Raw genomic sequence first — 19003 nt, forward strand, 5'->3', positions numbered from 1 at the left:
CAAAGCTCAAATGATGACAATGGATACTTGGTTACTAGCTTGAAAATACGGATGTATATTTAATTGCTGTTATAAAATTTAAAAATTCATTTCAAAATTAAGGATTATCTCCCTCATGCATAGCTTTTATCCTTGGACGAATTTGGCTCCACTTTTTTGGCACGCTGGTTTTGGCTATATTTAGCTCTAAAACTTCATAGTTATTTCGGATTTCAAACAGTTCGGTTGAGCATCACTGAAGAGACATTATTTGTCGAAATGCGCATCTGGTGCATCAAAATTGGTACCGTATAAATTTTACATACTGTAAACGCAGTGCATTTAGCGGTGTATTAATTTTAGCGTTTGTATATCAAATGTAGTAAGCGCTAAATCAAATTCCCGCTAATTAATCAAAAACTTCCTATCATGGAACATTAATCAGTTACATTATTGTGAAATATTTACCCGCGAATCATATATGCGCATGACCGGTAAAACCCATATTATCCGTGACATGCATTGGTGCCCAATAAATTCTCAGATTCGGCAACACATGAAATACAAAACAAGTATCTTTTATTTCAGAAATCAAATCATGGTGCCAGAATTATGAATTAGCGGTTTACAAAATATTTTGGTTTGCAGAATGTCCTGTATAGAGAGTTTTCACAATACAAATAGCACATATTTGTTTAACATAATCAATATTCATAGTACCCATACAAAAGTACTACTGTTCTCCATAGTTGCGTGGTAACATTATATTTGGCCTGATGAGAAAAATCACTTTGAATTCAATATGAACCCAAAACTGTGCTTCAAAACAGTTGTACAATAGAATATGCCTATAACGAGTGGGTGTTCGCTATAACCGTGTTTTACTGGAACAAAAAGTTAAGACAGACCTTGGATAGAGAATCTAATATTCACTACACTTCTGTACAGCACAACACGCTTATTACGAGTGGAGGTTCGCTATAACCATGTTTCACTGTAACAAGAAATTAAAACACAGACCCTAGATAGGGAATCTGATATTCACTATAAGTTTAACGTTGTTGTTGTGAAGCAGCACCAATAGAATGAGGCGGTAATACTAGTACAGGTACCATTATAGTAGTAACAATAGCATGAGGTGGTAAGACTAGTACATGTACCATTATAGTAGTAACAATAGCATGAAGTGGTAATACTAGTACACGTACCATTATAGTAGTAACAATGCTTTAAAATGAAAATATCAATTCAAAATGTGGACAATCATAACCGCAAGTTGGTAGTTCATTTCTCCTTGAAACTGTTCACTTTGATTGAACATAAAAGTAGAATGCAGTCGATACTCTCTCTATTAAACGGAGTACGAAAAACAAAATCTCTACACGAACAGAACTAAATTGCAGCAGCAGTTTTCAAACGTATCCTTCTCCTCTCAGACAAATTCAGTTTCCTAGGCTCCGAAAATGCTGTAATCTTATCACATACAAAAAGCACACAGGAAGCTAGGGGTGGCTGTTTGTTTTTCATTAAGACAACTGAGCTTAGGTTTGTCTAGGAATATAAAGTGCTTTGGCTCCTCTAAACGTTTTCATGACAGCAAATCTAAAACAACAGGTTCACATACTGATGCAAACCTTGGTGGTCAGAATATGATAATTTTCCTCCAGGTGAGAATTATCCTCTGTGAATTATCAGGTGAAAATTATCCTCTGTGAATTATCCTTTGAGAATTATCCTCTGTGAATCATAACATCTCCTAGATTTGTTGCCACAAAATACAATTCAAGTTGTGGAATAATTTTTTAAATCACCAAGTAACAATTGATGTAAATGCAGTCGGTGATACTGTAGATTATACACTTTCTCATTTTATGTGCGTGTGATCTGACTAACATTGAATTATCCTTACACATATACAATCCATCCCTTCTTAAAGCTATAAAGGTAAAGCTATATATAGAGTTTCTCTTTTGCCTCTTTCTCCTAACAGCAAGTAGGCATAGATTTAACACAGTTAATAACAATGGAGCAACGAAAAATCCAGCAAAAACACTACATAGCCAATAGCCCCCCTATACTTCCCCTTTCCCAAACCACCCCTGCAGTTAGTAAATTATTCAAAGGAATTTCATCATCTCATCTATGCAGTGCTATAACTTAACATTTCCAATGTGTTTGCCTTTGATATTTTGACCAGCTGTAATGGTAGACATTTCCTCATGAATGCGATGCAGGTGATTGTGTGAGGAAGGCGTGTAGGAATCTTGATAAATATAGTACACATATTTCAACGATTGGAAATTCCCACATATATGAAAATAGAATGTAAATATAAGGAATAAAATAATTCATTTTTGAAAATACATGAGGACATAAACCTGATGCTTTACACCAGCAGCATCTGTCAGGAGTGTTGGATCTTCATGCTGGAGTGAAGCATATCCTCCTGAACAACTGGGAGGAACTAGTCGGGTATACTCAATCTATGTATCTCATTACTACAGTAGCTTGATCCCAAGAGTCGGATCACGTCGAGTTGACAGGCGCGGATCATCAGATCACACGACACGCGAAGCGTTGAGTTTGATCTGATGATCTGCATCTGTCAACGAGTTACTGTAGTAATGATTAATTTATTATATGCCCCATCATGCATTTTAAATCCACATTTAAAAGATAATAAATGTAATCCAAATTATCAAAAACACAGACATACCATGAAATTATATTTTGTGTATGCAGTTTTGTTCGTGATGCGGTCAATATTTTCCACAAAAAACATTGCGTTCATGTATTGTGAAGTCATTGTGACGGCATCAGTTTCAGAGGATACTGATAATGGAATCAGAAAACCACAGTGTGGTGATCCGGAAAACCGGATCACACTGTGAAATCCACAGTATCAAAAAACTAAACATTGATGGGTATATAATAAAGTCGAGTATACGTAATCTAGTCGAGTATACTAAACTTTGTGATATTTTTATCATACTATTACTTGTGTAGATTTTTCTATACTTATTTCTGGATTCTATATATATATGCTCAATATTTAGCTTTTTCTGATAATCATCAAACTACAATTGCTTGTGCGACATTAAAATTGCATACAGTATTATCACGTTCTGTCAGAGGGGTCCCATGTAGCATCATATCACATGTCAATACTGGGATGAATTAATTCTTTCAATTTTGTGAACTAATAAAAGTCTGGATAACAAATGAAATTTGTCGTATGTAGGGTATTTTCATAAATGATTCTGTAGAAAGCTTAGGATCATTGTCTTGTAATGTTCACTGGCTTCGTGGTTACGGATTCCGTGTCGCTCATTTGGGTAGATCTACAAATAGTGAAAAAAAAAAAAAAATTAATAACAGTAGTAAAAATCTACCAAAAGAGACTGAGACGTCATTTTCTCTAGGTTTCCGTTAATTAAAATTCACACCACGAATTACATTTTGCTTGAAATAATCCCTTTAAAAAAAATATCCCTGAAATGTAATCCTTAAAGTTCACTTTCACTAGATATATGTAATCTGTGTGATTTACAAGCTTTATATATTACATGTAATCTGTGTGATTTACAAGTTTTAACTATTACCTGTAATTTGTGTCATTTAAAAGCTTTCACTAGATACATGTAATTTGTGTGATTTACAAGAATTATATATTATATGTAATCTGTGTGATTTACAAGCTTTATATATTACATGTAATCTGTGTGATTTACAAGCTTTATATATTACATGTAATCTGTGTGATTTACAAGCTTTATAGAAGGCAAAGCCCTCTCACGGCCCGAAGGGCTGTGAGAGCGGAGCTCTCCCTATAGGTAACACGTATATACATGTTTAAAAGGAAAATATAGAAAACTAATGAAAAATTAAACCATAACTATGTAATCTGTGTGATTTACAAGCTTTATATATTACATGTAATCTGTGATTTACAAGATTTATATATTACATGTAATCTGTGTGATTTACAAGCTTTCACTAAATACATGTAATCTGTGTGATTTAAACGCTTTCACAAGATACATGTAATCTGTGTGATTTACACGCTTTCACTGGATACATGTAATCTGTGTTATTTACAAGCTTTCACTAGATACATGTAATCTGTGTGATTTACAAGCTTTAACTATTACCTGCAATCTGTGTGATTTACAAGCTTTCACTAGATACATGTAATCTGTGTTATTTACAAGCTTTCACTAGATACATGTAATCTGTGTGATTTACAAGCTTTATATATTACATGTAATTTGTGTGATTTACATGCTTTTACTAAATACATGTAATCTGTGTGATTTGCAACCTTTCACAAGATACATGCAATCTGTGTGATTTACAAGCTTTAACTATTACCTGTAATCTGTGTGATTTACAAGCTTTCACTAGATACATGACTGTTATTTGTGTTATTTACAAGCTTTCACTAGATACATGTAATCTGTGTTATTTACAAGCTTTCACTAGATACATGTAATCTGTGTGATTTACAAGCTTTAACTATTACCTGTAATCTGTATGGTTTACAAGCTTTCACTAGAGCTGTGATTAAGGCGCTGGTGTGATGAAAGTGTACATTCTCGTCAATAAGTCCATGGATGATTAAAACTCTGTTCTCCCTGCAATTAATAAACACTCAAATATTAGAAGATATCTGTAATTTTTTTCCATGAATTGTTTTGTCGAATTCAAAGTCCTAAGAAAAGATGGCTGAAGGAAAGGGCGATTTCATCTCCATACACTAATTGTAATGTCTTTCCTTTACCTTGTTTTACAATAATTGTCAACAGTCCAGAGTATTGTAAAACCATATCATATCATATCTAAATCCACATAGAGGATATATCTAGTATTGCAGCTTGTCAACAGTCCAGAGTATTGCAAAACCATATCATATCCTGGCTAAATCCACATAGTGGATATATCTAAAACTACAGCTTGTGTGGGAGACTGTTGAACATGAAGCATTATATCAGACAGTAAGAAGGTACTCCCTTATTAATAGCCCTGGATGTTCACAACACAAAGAAGAAAGGAGTCCCATGTATCAATACATGCTGCCATTTGAATAGATTCTGTATACTGATTAAAGTCATAACACATGGTTACATACCGGTCTTACGATGTAATTTAAATATTATGTGTTTCCGTTTAATCTCACTAGTGCTTTATCTCCATACCAATTTGCAGGACAGTATTAATCATGATTTTAAATTTATTTTGTCTACGCGACTCCACGCCAGACTTACTCGTCAGGGAATTTGTCTACGTGACTCACTGTCAGACTTACTCGTCAGGGAATTTTTCTACGTGACTCAGCACCGACCCGTTTCTGTACCCGGTCTGGTTCTGGGAAGGAACATTCAGGTATCTCTCTGTGTATCCTGTGTCATACAGCAACCAGTTTACAACAGGAGCACCAGCTATCCCTACCTGTATGTAACACGGAATGGAAATTAATCTCATTTCTAAATACATTACATGTTAGTGTTCACAAGTATCAGGATACATAACATGAAGAGTTATAGAACTCTGTTAAAACATGTCAGGCATTTAGGAGATAAGTGTATGCAGACATCATGAATGTGTCGGGCCTCTGCATATTTTTTATGCAGTCTTACCTTGAACATGTCTAGCCTTTGAGCATTTTTTTTATCTGTGGATGTTACATTGAACACATCAGGCCTGAGTTAGATAATGTGGTGGACTTCTACATGGCAGGCCTCTGAGTTAGATAATGTGGTGGACTTTTACACGGCAGGCCTCTGAGTTATTTTGTGTACACTTTTAACCTGAACATGTCTATATTGTAGTCTCTAAGTGATATTTATAAGGACTCTTACCTTGAACACATCGGACCTCTGATTAATTTTTTCTACACTTTTACCTTGAACACGTCGGACCTCTGATTAATTTTTTCTACACTTTTACCTTGAACACGTCGGACCTCTGATTAATTTTTTCTAGACTTTTACCTTGAACACGTCGGGCCTCTGAGCAATGCCGAGCAAGGACAGATAACCGCCATAGGACCAACCATGTATCCCCACCCTGTCCATGTCTACACAGAACCCCATCGAGGAGAGAAACTGAAGCCCCTCAACCTGGTCCTCGATCTCCACAGTCCCCTACAAAACAGAAAACGTCAGACAATTGTATCATCTAACTAGTCCTCGATCTCTACAGTCCCCTACAACAGAAAACTTCAGACTGACAATTGTACCTCTTCATCATTAACTGTATCTTTACCACCATTTAAATTTTTTAAATTAAACATCAGCTTTGTCATGAGATTGAAGGCAATAGATGATATGGGGGGGGGGGGGGGGGGGTGCTATCAGTTTGGTGGGGGGTGCTATTGGTTTGGACTTGGTCTGTCATCAACTTTCAACCTGATTATATACGCTAGTTTTACACTAGCTTAGAGACGTCATACTTAGTGAAGGCCATTGCTATGTTGACTGCTAAAGGTGAAGGTCACTTGTTTCAGTCTAATACTCCACAATTGAATAGGAATTGTGTTTCACAAACAGGTCTTGGTTGGTTGGTTTTTCCTGACATCAAATACCGTATAAGGTAAATTTCTAGCGAGACCCATATTTACCTATTCAGTGATTTAACTATTCAGTGATTTACATATTCAGTAATTTACATATTCACTGATTTGCATACTCAGTGATTTACATATTCAGTGATTTACATATTCAGTGATTTCCCCATAAAAATGAGTATACATACATGCATTTATCGAGAGCTAATTCAAGCAAATTCTTAATTCCAAGAAAGATAACTATTACCTACTACAGAGAATGAATTGTTAGTGATATTCAATTTTAGCAATCTCAACATCTAATGATGCCAAAATTAAATCCTTGCTAAAACACTTATAAGGAATATGGCAATATGCCAAAAATAATGTTCCTCAATCTGCAAGATAAAAAACAAACTTCTATTAAAGGCAGAAGATATCGGCACGATTTACACCAGTCTTGTAAAACAATCAGCCAGCTGAATCTTAATTCAATAAACGTAGATTTAACCTGGAGTAAAAACATCAACATCATTATTCAGCAGATCAGTGACTGTGATAAAATTCTGGTTTACAAATAAATCTAAATTCGAATTGATGCAATCTGATCATGGACCTACATTATGAATATATATTTGTGATATACTGTAAGTTTTACAGGTCTGGAGTGCGTTTTACAGAAGAACTTGTGACTTAAACCAACTTCACATACTGGAATTTCCCCGTTTATTGTAAAAAAAAAAATTCACTTCAATGAAAAAATGGTACCAAAAAAAAAATTCAAAAATTTTAATTGTAACTGTAATTAAAAGATTTATATAGCGCCCTATCAACATTAGTTCTCTAAAGCGCTTTACAAATGTGAAAGAAAGATAATATAAAATCGATGTGCACATACATGTGAATAAAATATTCATAGTGTCAGAATTAAAATGCATAAATATTATTATTAATATATAGCGCAAAAATTAAGTCTCAGAAAAATTTTCAGTCATGCATTTAAACCAATGACCATGTAATACGATTTCAGATTTGCGACTTTGTCGTAAGTTGTTTTGTAAAACGCATCCCTGTACTTTAGTTGATCGAAATTGCTGTCAATACAGATAAATCTTTATACCTACATGTATCATATTAAAACTCAAAGTCCTGTAAATTCCTAATGTGAAACGAGTGATCGATTTCTAAGGAGGCATGAAGAATCTATTAATTAGGCTAGATTGCCACTGAATGTCAAATTGCTAGAGTTTAAAATTCTAAGAGCTTTACTCCAAAGGACTTAACTAAAAATGAGAATTTTTAATCATGAATTAATGCAAATATTCAAATATTGATTACTTACGTATGATGAAGAATTTCAGTATCTGTTACATAGTGAACCATTGATATGATATCATGTGGACCCTCCCCCCCCCCCCCCCCCCCCTCCCTCCAAAACGTCCATTTTTCAAACTCTTAAAACTCACCAGTCTGTCTTTGATATGCGACTCAAACTTTAAGCCCCGCCCACATGAGCCTCTTCCATCAATGACAACAACAGCATAACCATTGGAAGCTAGAGCATGATGCCGTAAAAACCTGGACAAAGAAAAAAAAAGTAAAAACCTGGACAAAGGGAAAAAAAGTAAAAACCTGGATAAAGGAAAAAAAAGTAAAAACCTGGACAAAGAAAAACAAAGTCAAAACCAGGACAATGAAAAAAAAAGTAAAAACCAGGACAATGAAAAAAAAAGTAAAAACCTGGACAAAGAAAAACAAAGTAAAAACCAGGACAGTGAAAAAAAAAGTAAAAACCAGGACAATGAAAAAAAAAAATTAAATAAAAAGACCCGGACAAAGAAAAAAAAAGTAAAAACCTGGACAAAGAAAAAAAAAGTAAAATCATGGACAAAGGGAAAAAAAGTAAAAACATGGATAAAGGAAAAAAAGTAAAAACCTGGACAAAGAAAAACAAAGTAAAAACCAGGACAATGAAAAAAAAGTAAAAACCAGGACAATGAAAAAAAAAATTAAATAAAAAGACCCGGACAAAGAAAAAAAAAGTAAAAACCTGGACAAGAATATAAAAAAAATTAAAAACCAGGATAAAGAAAAAAATTATAAAAACCTGGACAATGAAAAAAAAAGTAAAAACCAAGACAAAGAAAAAAAAGTTTTAAAAAATGGACAATGAAAAAAAGTGAAAACCTGGGCAAGGAAAACAAGTCAAAACCTGGACGTTAAATTGAATGTATAACAACAAGTTGTCTAACAAAAGATTATTAACTTTCTTTTTAAGTTGTCTGGGTTTTTTTCAAGTTGTCTAACATATCTTTATCCGTAACATTTATAAAACAAGAGAAAATTGACTTGTTCTTGATATATCTAAATATCTAAATGATTATGAATATGCATGATTTTAATACTGGTACTACCAAGATTTACTAAGGGCTATTCCAGAAATAAATACATGGAGGGGTCGGGAGGCACCTTTTGTATATACCAAGCACCCATAAAAAAAAATAAAAAATTACCCCATGACCCATCAAATTAATAAACTCATTTTACAATGACCCATCTAATAAAAAAAAAAAACTAACCAGACCCACCACAAAAATATTTTTAAAAATGAAAACGGTACAAATCTCGTGAGGTTTTCGGGACAAACATTCTAGTCAATGACGCGGTAATGCCTGTGCGACATTGTATCACAGTAGTTCTGAAGAAACGATGTCACATCAACAATCAAAGGCATCTATGGCGGGAATGTTGGAAAGATTGGGAGTCCAAACGATGCTATTATCATTAAATGGGTATGGATATGTTTTTCCACGAATCGTTCGTCTTCTAATGGAGCCCGCGCCCGGAGGCCTCTATATCACCATCACACCGACTGATAAATACAACGCATCGGTACCCTCGTATAAATCAACTAAGGTTTGCCTATTTTTATTAGAAAACGGAGTACCTATTGGTTTCAAAATATTCCCAAAATCGATGCACTATAAACTGTAATAATCTACAGAACAGAGTTCGCCCGCCATCACGTCCAAAGGGACCCTACTAAACGCGCCTCTAATTTGAAGAGTGCCGTAATGGGAAGTTATGCGCTGCAAAGAGCGACAACTCGAATAGTTCTATGTTACTTCCGACTTCCGATTTCGAAAGCAGCATTTCGAAAGCATGTTTTCAATTTTCCCTCCGACGTTTTGTAACCAACACGACAAGAGCGACAATAAAAATATTCTGAAAACTCAACACCCATGTGGCACAAAATAAAACAATAGAAACTACCCACTACCCATAATAAATATTTTTTTAACAGTCCAACCACGGACCAATTAAAATATGAAAAAATACGACCACCCACACAAAAAAATATTGTTTGCCGCCCGACCCTCCCATTTGATCATTTCTGGAACAGCCCTAATCACAAATTACCCTCTGAAGACTACAGAACTTGGATACCATTGTTGACCCGATGACCTCTACTGATTCAATGACCTTTACTTGCCTGATGACCTTTTCTGACCTTATGACCTCTACTGACCTAATTCCTTTGAAGCTGTTTGTGACCTGTTGAACTTGGGGGCCGCCGTACACCATCAACACGGTGGGGTACTTCTGTCCCGCCTGCTCACCGTGCGGATGAAAGAACAATCCATGATGGATGAAACCTGACTGACTTTCATATTGGAAGAGCTCCGGAGCACTGTAGTCCGGACACACTACAAAACAAAGGCTTCTGGATTAACACACACACTACAAAACAAAGGCTTCTGGATTAACACACACTACAAAACAAAGGCTTCTGGATTAACAACCGGGGCACTGTAGTCTGGATACAAAACAAAGGCTTCTGGAGTAACAACCGGACCACTGTAGTCCAGACACACTACAAAACAAAAGCTTCTGGATTAACAACCGGACCACTGTAGTCCAGACACACTACAAAACAAAGGCTTCTGGATTAACAACCAGGGCACTGTAGTCCGGATACAAAAACAAAGGCTTCTGGATTAACACACACTACAAAACAGAGGCTTCTGGATTAACAACAGGGGCACTGTAGTCTGGATACAAAACAAAGGCTTCTGGATTAACGAATGTTCAACATCCATAATCCAAAGGCACCTGACATTTGATAACTTTTAAAGTCATGACTTAACAACGATGCTGATTGGATTAAAGATTTGTTTGATTTCTTAGTAAAAAAAAATTCATTCGGAGTTCATCTGCACTAAGCACGCGGGACTACTTTTCCCTGGAATGTGTCTTCCCCGTTCTAATTTTAGCACGAGAATTCCACAAAATCATTTTAGATGAAATGAATTCAATTGATTTTTTTTTCATTGCTACCAAAAAAAATAAACACAACCAAAGATATGAATAAAACACAAAATGAATATAAAGAAACAACACACATAGTGATGATGTGGCAGAATAGTCAACTTGATGACGTAGACCACTGATGTGTAGATTGTAAACACGAGTTCCCGATATGTATCGTCTGCTTTACGAGTTCGATAACATGACGGAGAAAGCAATGACTTTTGATCTGGGAGATAGAACTGCGTGATAAGGGGCTCAACAAGGTCGATTTAGATGAAGAGGTGTTAGGTTTTCTACTTGAAATGGAGCCGAGATACACATGTATAAGTAGCATATTAAGATATCAACCAATCAACAGCATTGTAAGATATCAACCAATCAACAGTATTGTATGATACCAACCAATCAACAGCATTGTAAGATACCCACCAATCACCAGCATTGTAAGATACCCACCAATCAACAGCATTGTAAGATACCAACCAATCACCAGCATTGTAAGATACCCACCTATTGGTAGCATTATAATTCCCCAGGTCTTCGTCCTAATCGTTCCGTCCTCATGGAGAATCCGGTACACATAACAGGACATGGTCTCACTAACAGAGCTATACACGCTCACAAACGACAAGTAGTCCTGGTGGGAAAAAAAAACAACCAAGAAATTGTGAATATTGAAAACTTATTACACAGTCACATATATATATATATATATATATATATATATATATATATATATATATACTTTCAAAATTGATAATAATGAAAACAAAATGCATACCTATGTCAAACAATATTTCACATATTTAAATATTTTCAAGATTAAGATTGAAAATTATTTTTTTTATTTAGACGTACTGAGCTGAAAGACACTGTATGGGAATAGCCAAGAGTGGTCAGTCTGACCGGTTCTGAAGGTTTCACATAGGACACAGCATATCTAAAAAATAGAACATGAAATCAACCAAGTACCAACATATTCCAATATTGGCCTCAAAAGTGAAGCTTTCTCCTGAGCATGAGTTACCTCTCTTTTTTTCAAGCGGGATTTAACAAGAAAAATCTACTGATAGTGTTTATAAAATCTTTATCTCTGAAAGTTTTGACCTTAAAATTTCATTTGGATCAAGAAAAATTGATTATGCATCACTATATGTGGGAATTTATCAAAATAACTGGTATGTAAAATGTAGATTTCAAAAACTCTAGACGAGATTCTTTCTTTCAACACAATATAAATTTTGATTGATGTTAAATGCAATGCCATGAATTTCAAAATTATTGAACACTGTTGATCTATTTAAGTAAACACACATCCTGTTGATAATGATCTTCTAACACTGATAAGTTTTATGTCAATCATTTACATGTGTAGAGTTGTCTCTCTTGATCATACCGTGAATATCACTATGTTACTGTGCTCGAGATTAATAGAATTCCACTGGTGATAATGTGAGATAAGCCTATCAGTTTTTCCTAGACTACAGATTTCAGATACGGTCTATCAATATGGTACATCAGATACGGTCTATCAATATGGTACCATTGTACTGCGAATCAATTCAGAACATGTTCGATATCAGAAAGTTTTTTTTTCTGATGAGATATAATATCTAGGATACACAATATTTTCCAGTTCTGGATTTTTAGGACATCCCTACAATTTACACGTTTTGGATTGTACAACATTCTGATCAGACAATTTCTCACTGAATGTACACATGTATTCGCCGACAAAATTTAGTATAGAAAAGAAGAATGTGGGTGTGACCGGTCGACAGGGGATGCTTACTCCTCCTAGACACCTGATCCCACCTCTGGTGTGTCCAGGGGTTCGTGTTTGCCCTACTCTCTATTTTATATTGCTTGTAGGAGTTATGAAATTGATCACTGTTCGTTATCTTTACCTTTCATGCTTTACATTGTAAACATTATACAAACAGCTTCAAATTCTATACATTATATCATGTAGTCTTATATTCTATACATATTTATACTGGTACACTTTAAATTCTATTTTCAACAAGTACTGTAGATTCTTTATTTTATGCGAGTATTTAACAAGAAATGACTCGTGTACGTCAAATTAAATCGTGTGAACATGAATTCGCATAAATTCTGTTGATCAAAAGTTCTTATATGTATTTTAGCAAAATAAAGGCCAGTTATTTTATTTTAAGAAATTACAAGATAATAAATTCCTTGTCATGAGTATATTCAGGAATATTTAGGAATACAACTGAGAAGAACTTACTGGTGTATATCTATTAGGACTGAAACAATACACCCCCTTCATGATATGATATATATTGCAATACTTATGCCCTATACTTTCAATACAACACAATTTACAGAAGAAACCAATGATAACATTGAAAAAAAAAATAATTACCAAGATTCAAAATCATAACTTTAAAAGCAAAATGTTTCCAAACTGACAAACGGTAAGATGCCTGTTGCCTCTGTAGTTTAAACTTATAAAGTTAATTATTATTTCCATCAACCTCAAGGAAAACAACAGTTTGAACATTATTTGACGCTATTTTGTCCTTCATGCAGGTAAAAATAATAAGTACAGGTCGAGCTTGATGTATTTTACTGAACCCGTTTCTAATAAACGTATCGAACCAAAAATCGGGGCAATGAATCGAACATTGAATCGAGAGTTTATATTGAACAGTATTGATATTTCGGTGAATCGTTTCAGCCCTAGTTTCTATAATTAGAATTGACAGGTGTGTTTCTATTATTACTTACAGGTGCTTTTTCTATAATTAGAATTGACAGGTGTGCTTCTATAATTAGAACTTAAAGGTGTGGTTCTGTAATTACTTACAGCTTACAGATGTGTTTGTATAATTAGAACTTACAGGTGTATTTGTACAATTAGAACTTACAGGTGTGTTTGTATAATTACTTACAGGTGTGTTTCTATAATTACCTAAAAGTGTGTTTCTATAATTAGAACTTACAGGTGTGTTTTTTAATTACTTACAGGTGTGTTTCTAGAACGCTGTCCTTCAGACCCATGAAATATACAACTCCCCTCTCTTCATCCACCCATAGCTGTAACAAAGGCGTGTCATAAATACATAGCTGTAACAAAGGCGTGTCATGAATACTCTGCATTTCTCAGCAAAACAAGCATATCATTATTCATTCAAGAGAAAGAGAAGATATTATTTCTTCAGTTTACAGGGTTTTTTTTATTTTGATCCATTTTTGTTTAGTTTGTAACAGTTTTGAAAAAAAAAAGAAACCCCAAAACAATAGGAGTGGAGTGTTGATGTGAAACCAAAACTCTCTCTTGACAGTCAATTTCCACCATCACAATGTCTACTGGATCCACTCCCTGAATTTCCCCTGTAATGTTCAATACCATTACATGTACATCCACCCCTTGGATTTTCAATGCAATATCTACAAGATCCACCCCTAGATTTCCACTGTAATATGTACTTCTGGTCCATCCACCCCTGAATGTCAGATTTTTTCCTGCGATATCTACTAAATCCACCCCCGAATTTTGGATTTTTCCCTGCAATATCTACTGGATCCACCCCTGAATGTCAGATTTTTTCCAGCGATATCTACTGGATCCATCCCTGAATTTCCACTATACCTGTTTTCCATTCACTTCCCAGTCACCTGACGTCAGCATTTCTTCTTTTATCACATTTGCTTTAAACTGTCCATCTGTAGATTCAAAATTTATTTCACTGTATCAAAAAATTTGTGTTCAAAAAATCATATCTGTAACATTTTCATAAATCAAGAACGCTGTATTAATATTAACATATGCCATTGCAAAACAAAGATTCTTGATATGATCAAATTATTAAAAGTAGAGTAGATCATGTTATTTTGCGATGCATTATTTTTGCGTGGAAATGAAGTAGTTGTTTACGAGACGTAACTTTAGTGAGTCATTATTTACTGCTTTATTGTGTAAATCAAAAGTTTATTCACAAACAAGAACTAAGTAAGTCACACAAAATTAGGCATAAATAATGTGCTTGTGAATAAAATATGACTTACAGAAACAAAAGGCTGGGGGAAAGGGGGGGGGACATACCATAAGTCTCCTGGAGAAGGCTGGGGGAGGGAAAGAGGCATAATATAAGTCTCCTGGAGAAGGCTGAGGAGTGGGCATATCTTAAGTCTCAAAAAAAAAGCTGGAAGGCATACCTTGATTTTCCTGAAAAAGGCTGAGGGAGGGGATGGAGTGAGGCATAGGGCATACCTTGAGTCTGCTAGGAGGAGGGATAGGTGGAGGCATGCCTTGAGTCTGCTAGGAGAGGGGCGGGGGTTAAGATATATCTTGAGTCTCTTAGAGAAGGCTGAGGGAGGGAGGATGTGGGGGTCGTACCTCGAGTCTCTTGAAGAGGTTGGGGGAGGGAAAGACATGCTTTGAGTCTCCTGGAGAAGACTGGGGAAGATGGACATACCTTGAGTCTCCTGGAGAAGGTCCATGGCACAGATTGCTTTATCACAGCTTTCTAGCTTTGACGTCACACAGTATAAATGGCGGAAGCCCGATTTTTCCGAAGCCCACAGGAACTTGATCTCCGAGGGCTCCGAATGAGGTAAAATATGCAAAATATCATGAGTCTGAAAGACACAATATGTACATTAGACATACCATCATTTGTTTCTAAATATTTTTCTATTTTAAAGTTATGAGTAAATTCAAATAAGTCAATTTTTGAATTCACCAATTTCACTCAAGGTGGAAAATGGAGAAGTAAAATGGGATCCAATTTTCCCGGTATACTGTATTTCACATTTTTTAATTAATCATGTTCAGACGGAAATACTTCTACACTAGCGAAGGGTTTTCAGTCCTCTCCACTCCAAATTAACAGTTTATGGGGAGCAGAGTGGACCGAAAACCCTTGGCTAGAAAAGATGATGAAAATACATCTACATCAAATGTGAGTTTAGCTATAGGCCAAAATGCACCCACCCCTATAAGCACCTCTGGGACTATTCTCAACTCTCAAAAACTAAGAGCCCCCCCCCCCTCCCCATTTAAATAAGTTATGACTTACAAATGTACATAATACTGGTAATAGCTACTACATGTCTGTGTATTCACTGTGTTCAAAATGTTTCAATTATTGAAATAATAGATCAACGAACAAGGCCCGAGTGAATCATATTATCAATAAGGAAACAATGACTCATTTAGATTTTAATATCAATCTAAACATCCCTTGAAGTCAAAATTTCTCTGGAAATATAAACTTGTAAATAGTCCCCCCCCCCCCCCTCCCCCCGATTTTCTAAGTACCCAGGGTGCTCACTTGGATGAATACGATGGTCTCTTAATGTTATGCGCTGTCTCACAGTTTGCCTCAACAGCAATAAAATGTGTTTCTAAGTTTGTTTGTATTTTGTTTTATGTGGGCGCCGAATCAAGAAATTTTCACTCATATTGAGACATCATCTGATCAGTTTAAAGAGAAATGCCTGAACTGTTGACCTGAGCATGGCCCCCAGGGCCGTAGTAGGGGTGTTATCTTTATCAAGCCATGACACAGGACCCCCTTATTCCTAAGGTTACATCTGAAAGACCTGTGACTTTCACTTCTTATGCTGGATGCTAGCACTACAGTGTACCTATGTAAGATATCTTCAGTTTGACATGGTACAAGGATCCAGATTCAAACCCAGGACCTCCCATACAAACTCCCTAACCACTACGTCAACAGCAATAAAATACAAACTACATGAAATTCTTTTATGAATTTTATGTTTTAATGAATTGATAACTAATTAAAACTTAGAAGACTCTTTGGTAATGTTTTGTTTTAAGGTGATTTAATCAAGATATAATTAGCTACATGAGTATACATCTAAATTTAAATGTACTCACATTGACCCAAATATCCGACCTTTCTTCGTATATCACACTTAATGAAGGAACAGATCCCCTGACTAAATCAACGTTCATTTCCTCATCAGCAAAACTCCGCACCGGGACAAAGAAATCGACTGGAATCAAAACGAGACTCAGGTGTTTCTGTTGCCGGTCCAGCAATTCTGCATACACGCTATAAATAGAACACATTACCAAATAACCCATACACGCTATAAATAGAACACATTACCAAATAACCCATACACACTATAAATAGAACACATTACCAAATAACCCATACACGCTATAAATAGAACACATTACCAAATAACCCATACACACTATAAATAGCACACATTACCAAATAACCCATACACGCTATAATACCAAATAACCCATACACGCTATAAATAGAACACATTATTGAATAACCCATACACACTATAAATAGAACACATTACCAAATAACCCATACACGCTATAAATAGAACACATTACCAAATAACCCATACACGCTATAAATAGAACACATTACCAAATAACCCATACACACTATAAATAGCACACATTACCAAATAACCCATACATGCTATAAATAGAACACATTACCAAATAACCCATACATGCTATAAATAGCACACATTACTGTATAACCCGTCTTCAAATTGTGTTTATTTCACTATGTTCACATGTACATTTTCAATGTTTTTGCCTTTGATATCTTTACAAATTGTAATGATTGTCTCATGAATGGGTTGCAGATGTAGATAATATGTGCATGAATCTTGAGGGTATGAACTCAATTTCACTTTTGAAAATACATTCAAACTTTAAATTTGGGCATATCAAAGTTTAGGGGTTCCCTTGCCAAGAGAACAACGGGATTTGAAAGTTAATGTCTATTCCTGATATGCTTTATAGTATATCTAACTAAATCAAAATGTCTGTGATATAACACAATATGCCGTATAACAGGTATTTTCTGTGGGTGGAAATTTTTGTGATCCGATCCTTAAAAGACGGCAAATTATATTTCTAAGTTTCCAATTTCCATGGTTGCATTATACCCATCTTTACATTCATGGATAGATTTTTGTTTATTTTGTGATTGTAATTTTTGTGGATCTGCAGAATTCTGTAAATAATGGACAAGCACAGAAAATACCTGTTATAATGAACTGTTTTTTGCTGGCCCTGGAGGTTCACTATAACCGTGTTTCACTTTAAAAGGAAGTTTGCTTGTAGTGAACTGTTTTTTGCCGGCCTTAGATGTTCACTATAACAGTGTTTTACTGTGTAATGAAGTTTGGTTATAATGAACTGTTTTTCACTGGCCCTGTAGGTTCACTATAACCGTGTTTTACTGTATAATGAAGTTTGGTTTTAATGAACTGTTTTTTACTGGCCCTGGAGGTTCACTATAACCGTGTTTTACTGTATAAAACAGGAACCTCTTGCTACAAAGAATGTAAAGTTGGTTGGACTTTCTATGTAAACGATCTATAACAGGCATATAAAAGGGAAATAATCTTGACGTACTGTTTACAAAAGGGAGGTAATCCTGGCTTACTGTTTACAAAAGGAGGGAGGTAATCCTGAATTACTGTTTACAAAAGGGAGGTAAACCTGACTTACTGTTTAGCATCAGGAGTCCAGCCTGCTCTCACAATGTACTCCAAGTCTGGGAAGAATGTCAGCAACGGTTCGTACAGATGATAATGCTGCACTTGGTCAAACTGAAAAATAAGCAGGAAACATAGAAAATTGTGTCTGCAGTTGATTAAACAAATCTACATGTACCACTGTCAGCTTGGTATATCACCCCACCCCTGCATACCACCACATCTACCACTGTCATCTCAGTATATCACACCCCCCCCCCCATACCACCACATCTATATTGTACCACTGTCATCTCAGTATATCTTCCCCTACCACCATCGAAATGTGTTCAACGGACTTCCATACACGATAAAAAAAAAAACCCTGATGTATTAAACACAAAACATGTCTATCTCCATTCGCCAACCATTGTTGGGTACAAAATGTCACAGATAACCTTTAAACCTTTCCCAATAACAATGCCAACAACCAGGGCCCGGGAGCCATAACTGGTCTGTGTGGTGAATCATAATGGATCCACGTACATTAGTAGTCTGGAATAGTCGTCCAGTAGTCTAGAATACCCAAATGTAAACAACAGAGAAAACCAAAACATAAAACTACTATCCACTGCTGTAAATTCTGTGTATTGATGTGTGACATCATATTTCTGTGTTCTAAAATAAAGCTAAAGCATTACATGT

General features: G+C 35.4%; 1 protein-coding gene across 3 annotated transcripts in view; it reads right to left on the bottom strand.

The window, feature by feature from the left end:
- Positions 1 to 541: 541 nt before the first annotated feature.
- Positions 542 to 19003, bottom strand: part of LOC125662045 (dipeptidyl peptidase 9-like) — a 28462-nt gene continuing 10000 nt past the window's right edge. For 2 of the 3 annotated variants that reach the window (XM_048894220.2, XM_048894219.2), the window contains exons 6-18: positions 18333 to 18433; positions 16713 to 16890; positions 15283 to 15445; positions 14457 to 14530; positions 13830 to 13900; positions 11693 to 11774; positions 11345 to 11471; positions 10053 to 10230; positions 7990 to 8101; positions 5970 to 6122; positions 5285 to 5427; positions 4502 to 4613; positions 542 to 3320 (exon numbers count right to left, since the gene is read on the bottom strand). In XM_048894220.2, coding sequence (XP_048750177.2) covers positions 3228 to 3320; positions 4502 to 4613; positions 5285 to 5427; positions 5970 to 6122; positions 7990 to 8101; positions 10053 to 10230; positions 11345 to 11471; positions 11693 to 11774; positions 13830 to 13900; positions 14457 to 14530; positions 15283 to 15445; positions 16713 to 16890; positions 18333 to 18433 — 1587 coding nt within the window. In that variant the 3' untranslated portion in view covers positions 542 to 3227. Of the gene's footprint in view, positions 3321 to 4501; positions 4614 to 5280; positions 5428 to 5969; positions 6123 to 7989; positions 8102 to 10052; positions 10231 to 11344; positions 11472 to 11692; positions 11775 to 13829; positions 13901 to 14456; positions 14531 to 15282; positions 15446 to 16712; positions 16891 to 18332; positions 18434 to 19003 lie in introns of those variants that run through there. The other variant, XM_056146551.1, reaches the window with a different exon arrangement.

Source organism: Ostrea edulis, chromosome 8, assembly GCF_947568905.1.
Source record: "Ostrea edulis chromosome 8, xbOstEdul1.1, whole genome shotgun sequence".
Lineage (NCBI taxonomy): Eukaryota > Metazoa > Mollusca > Bivalvia > Ostreida > Ostreidae > Ostrea > Ostrea edulis.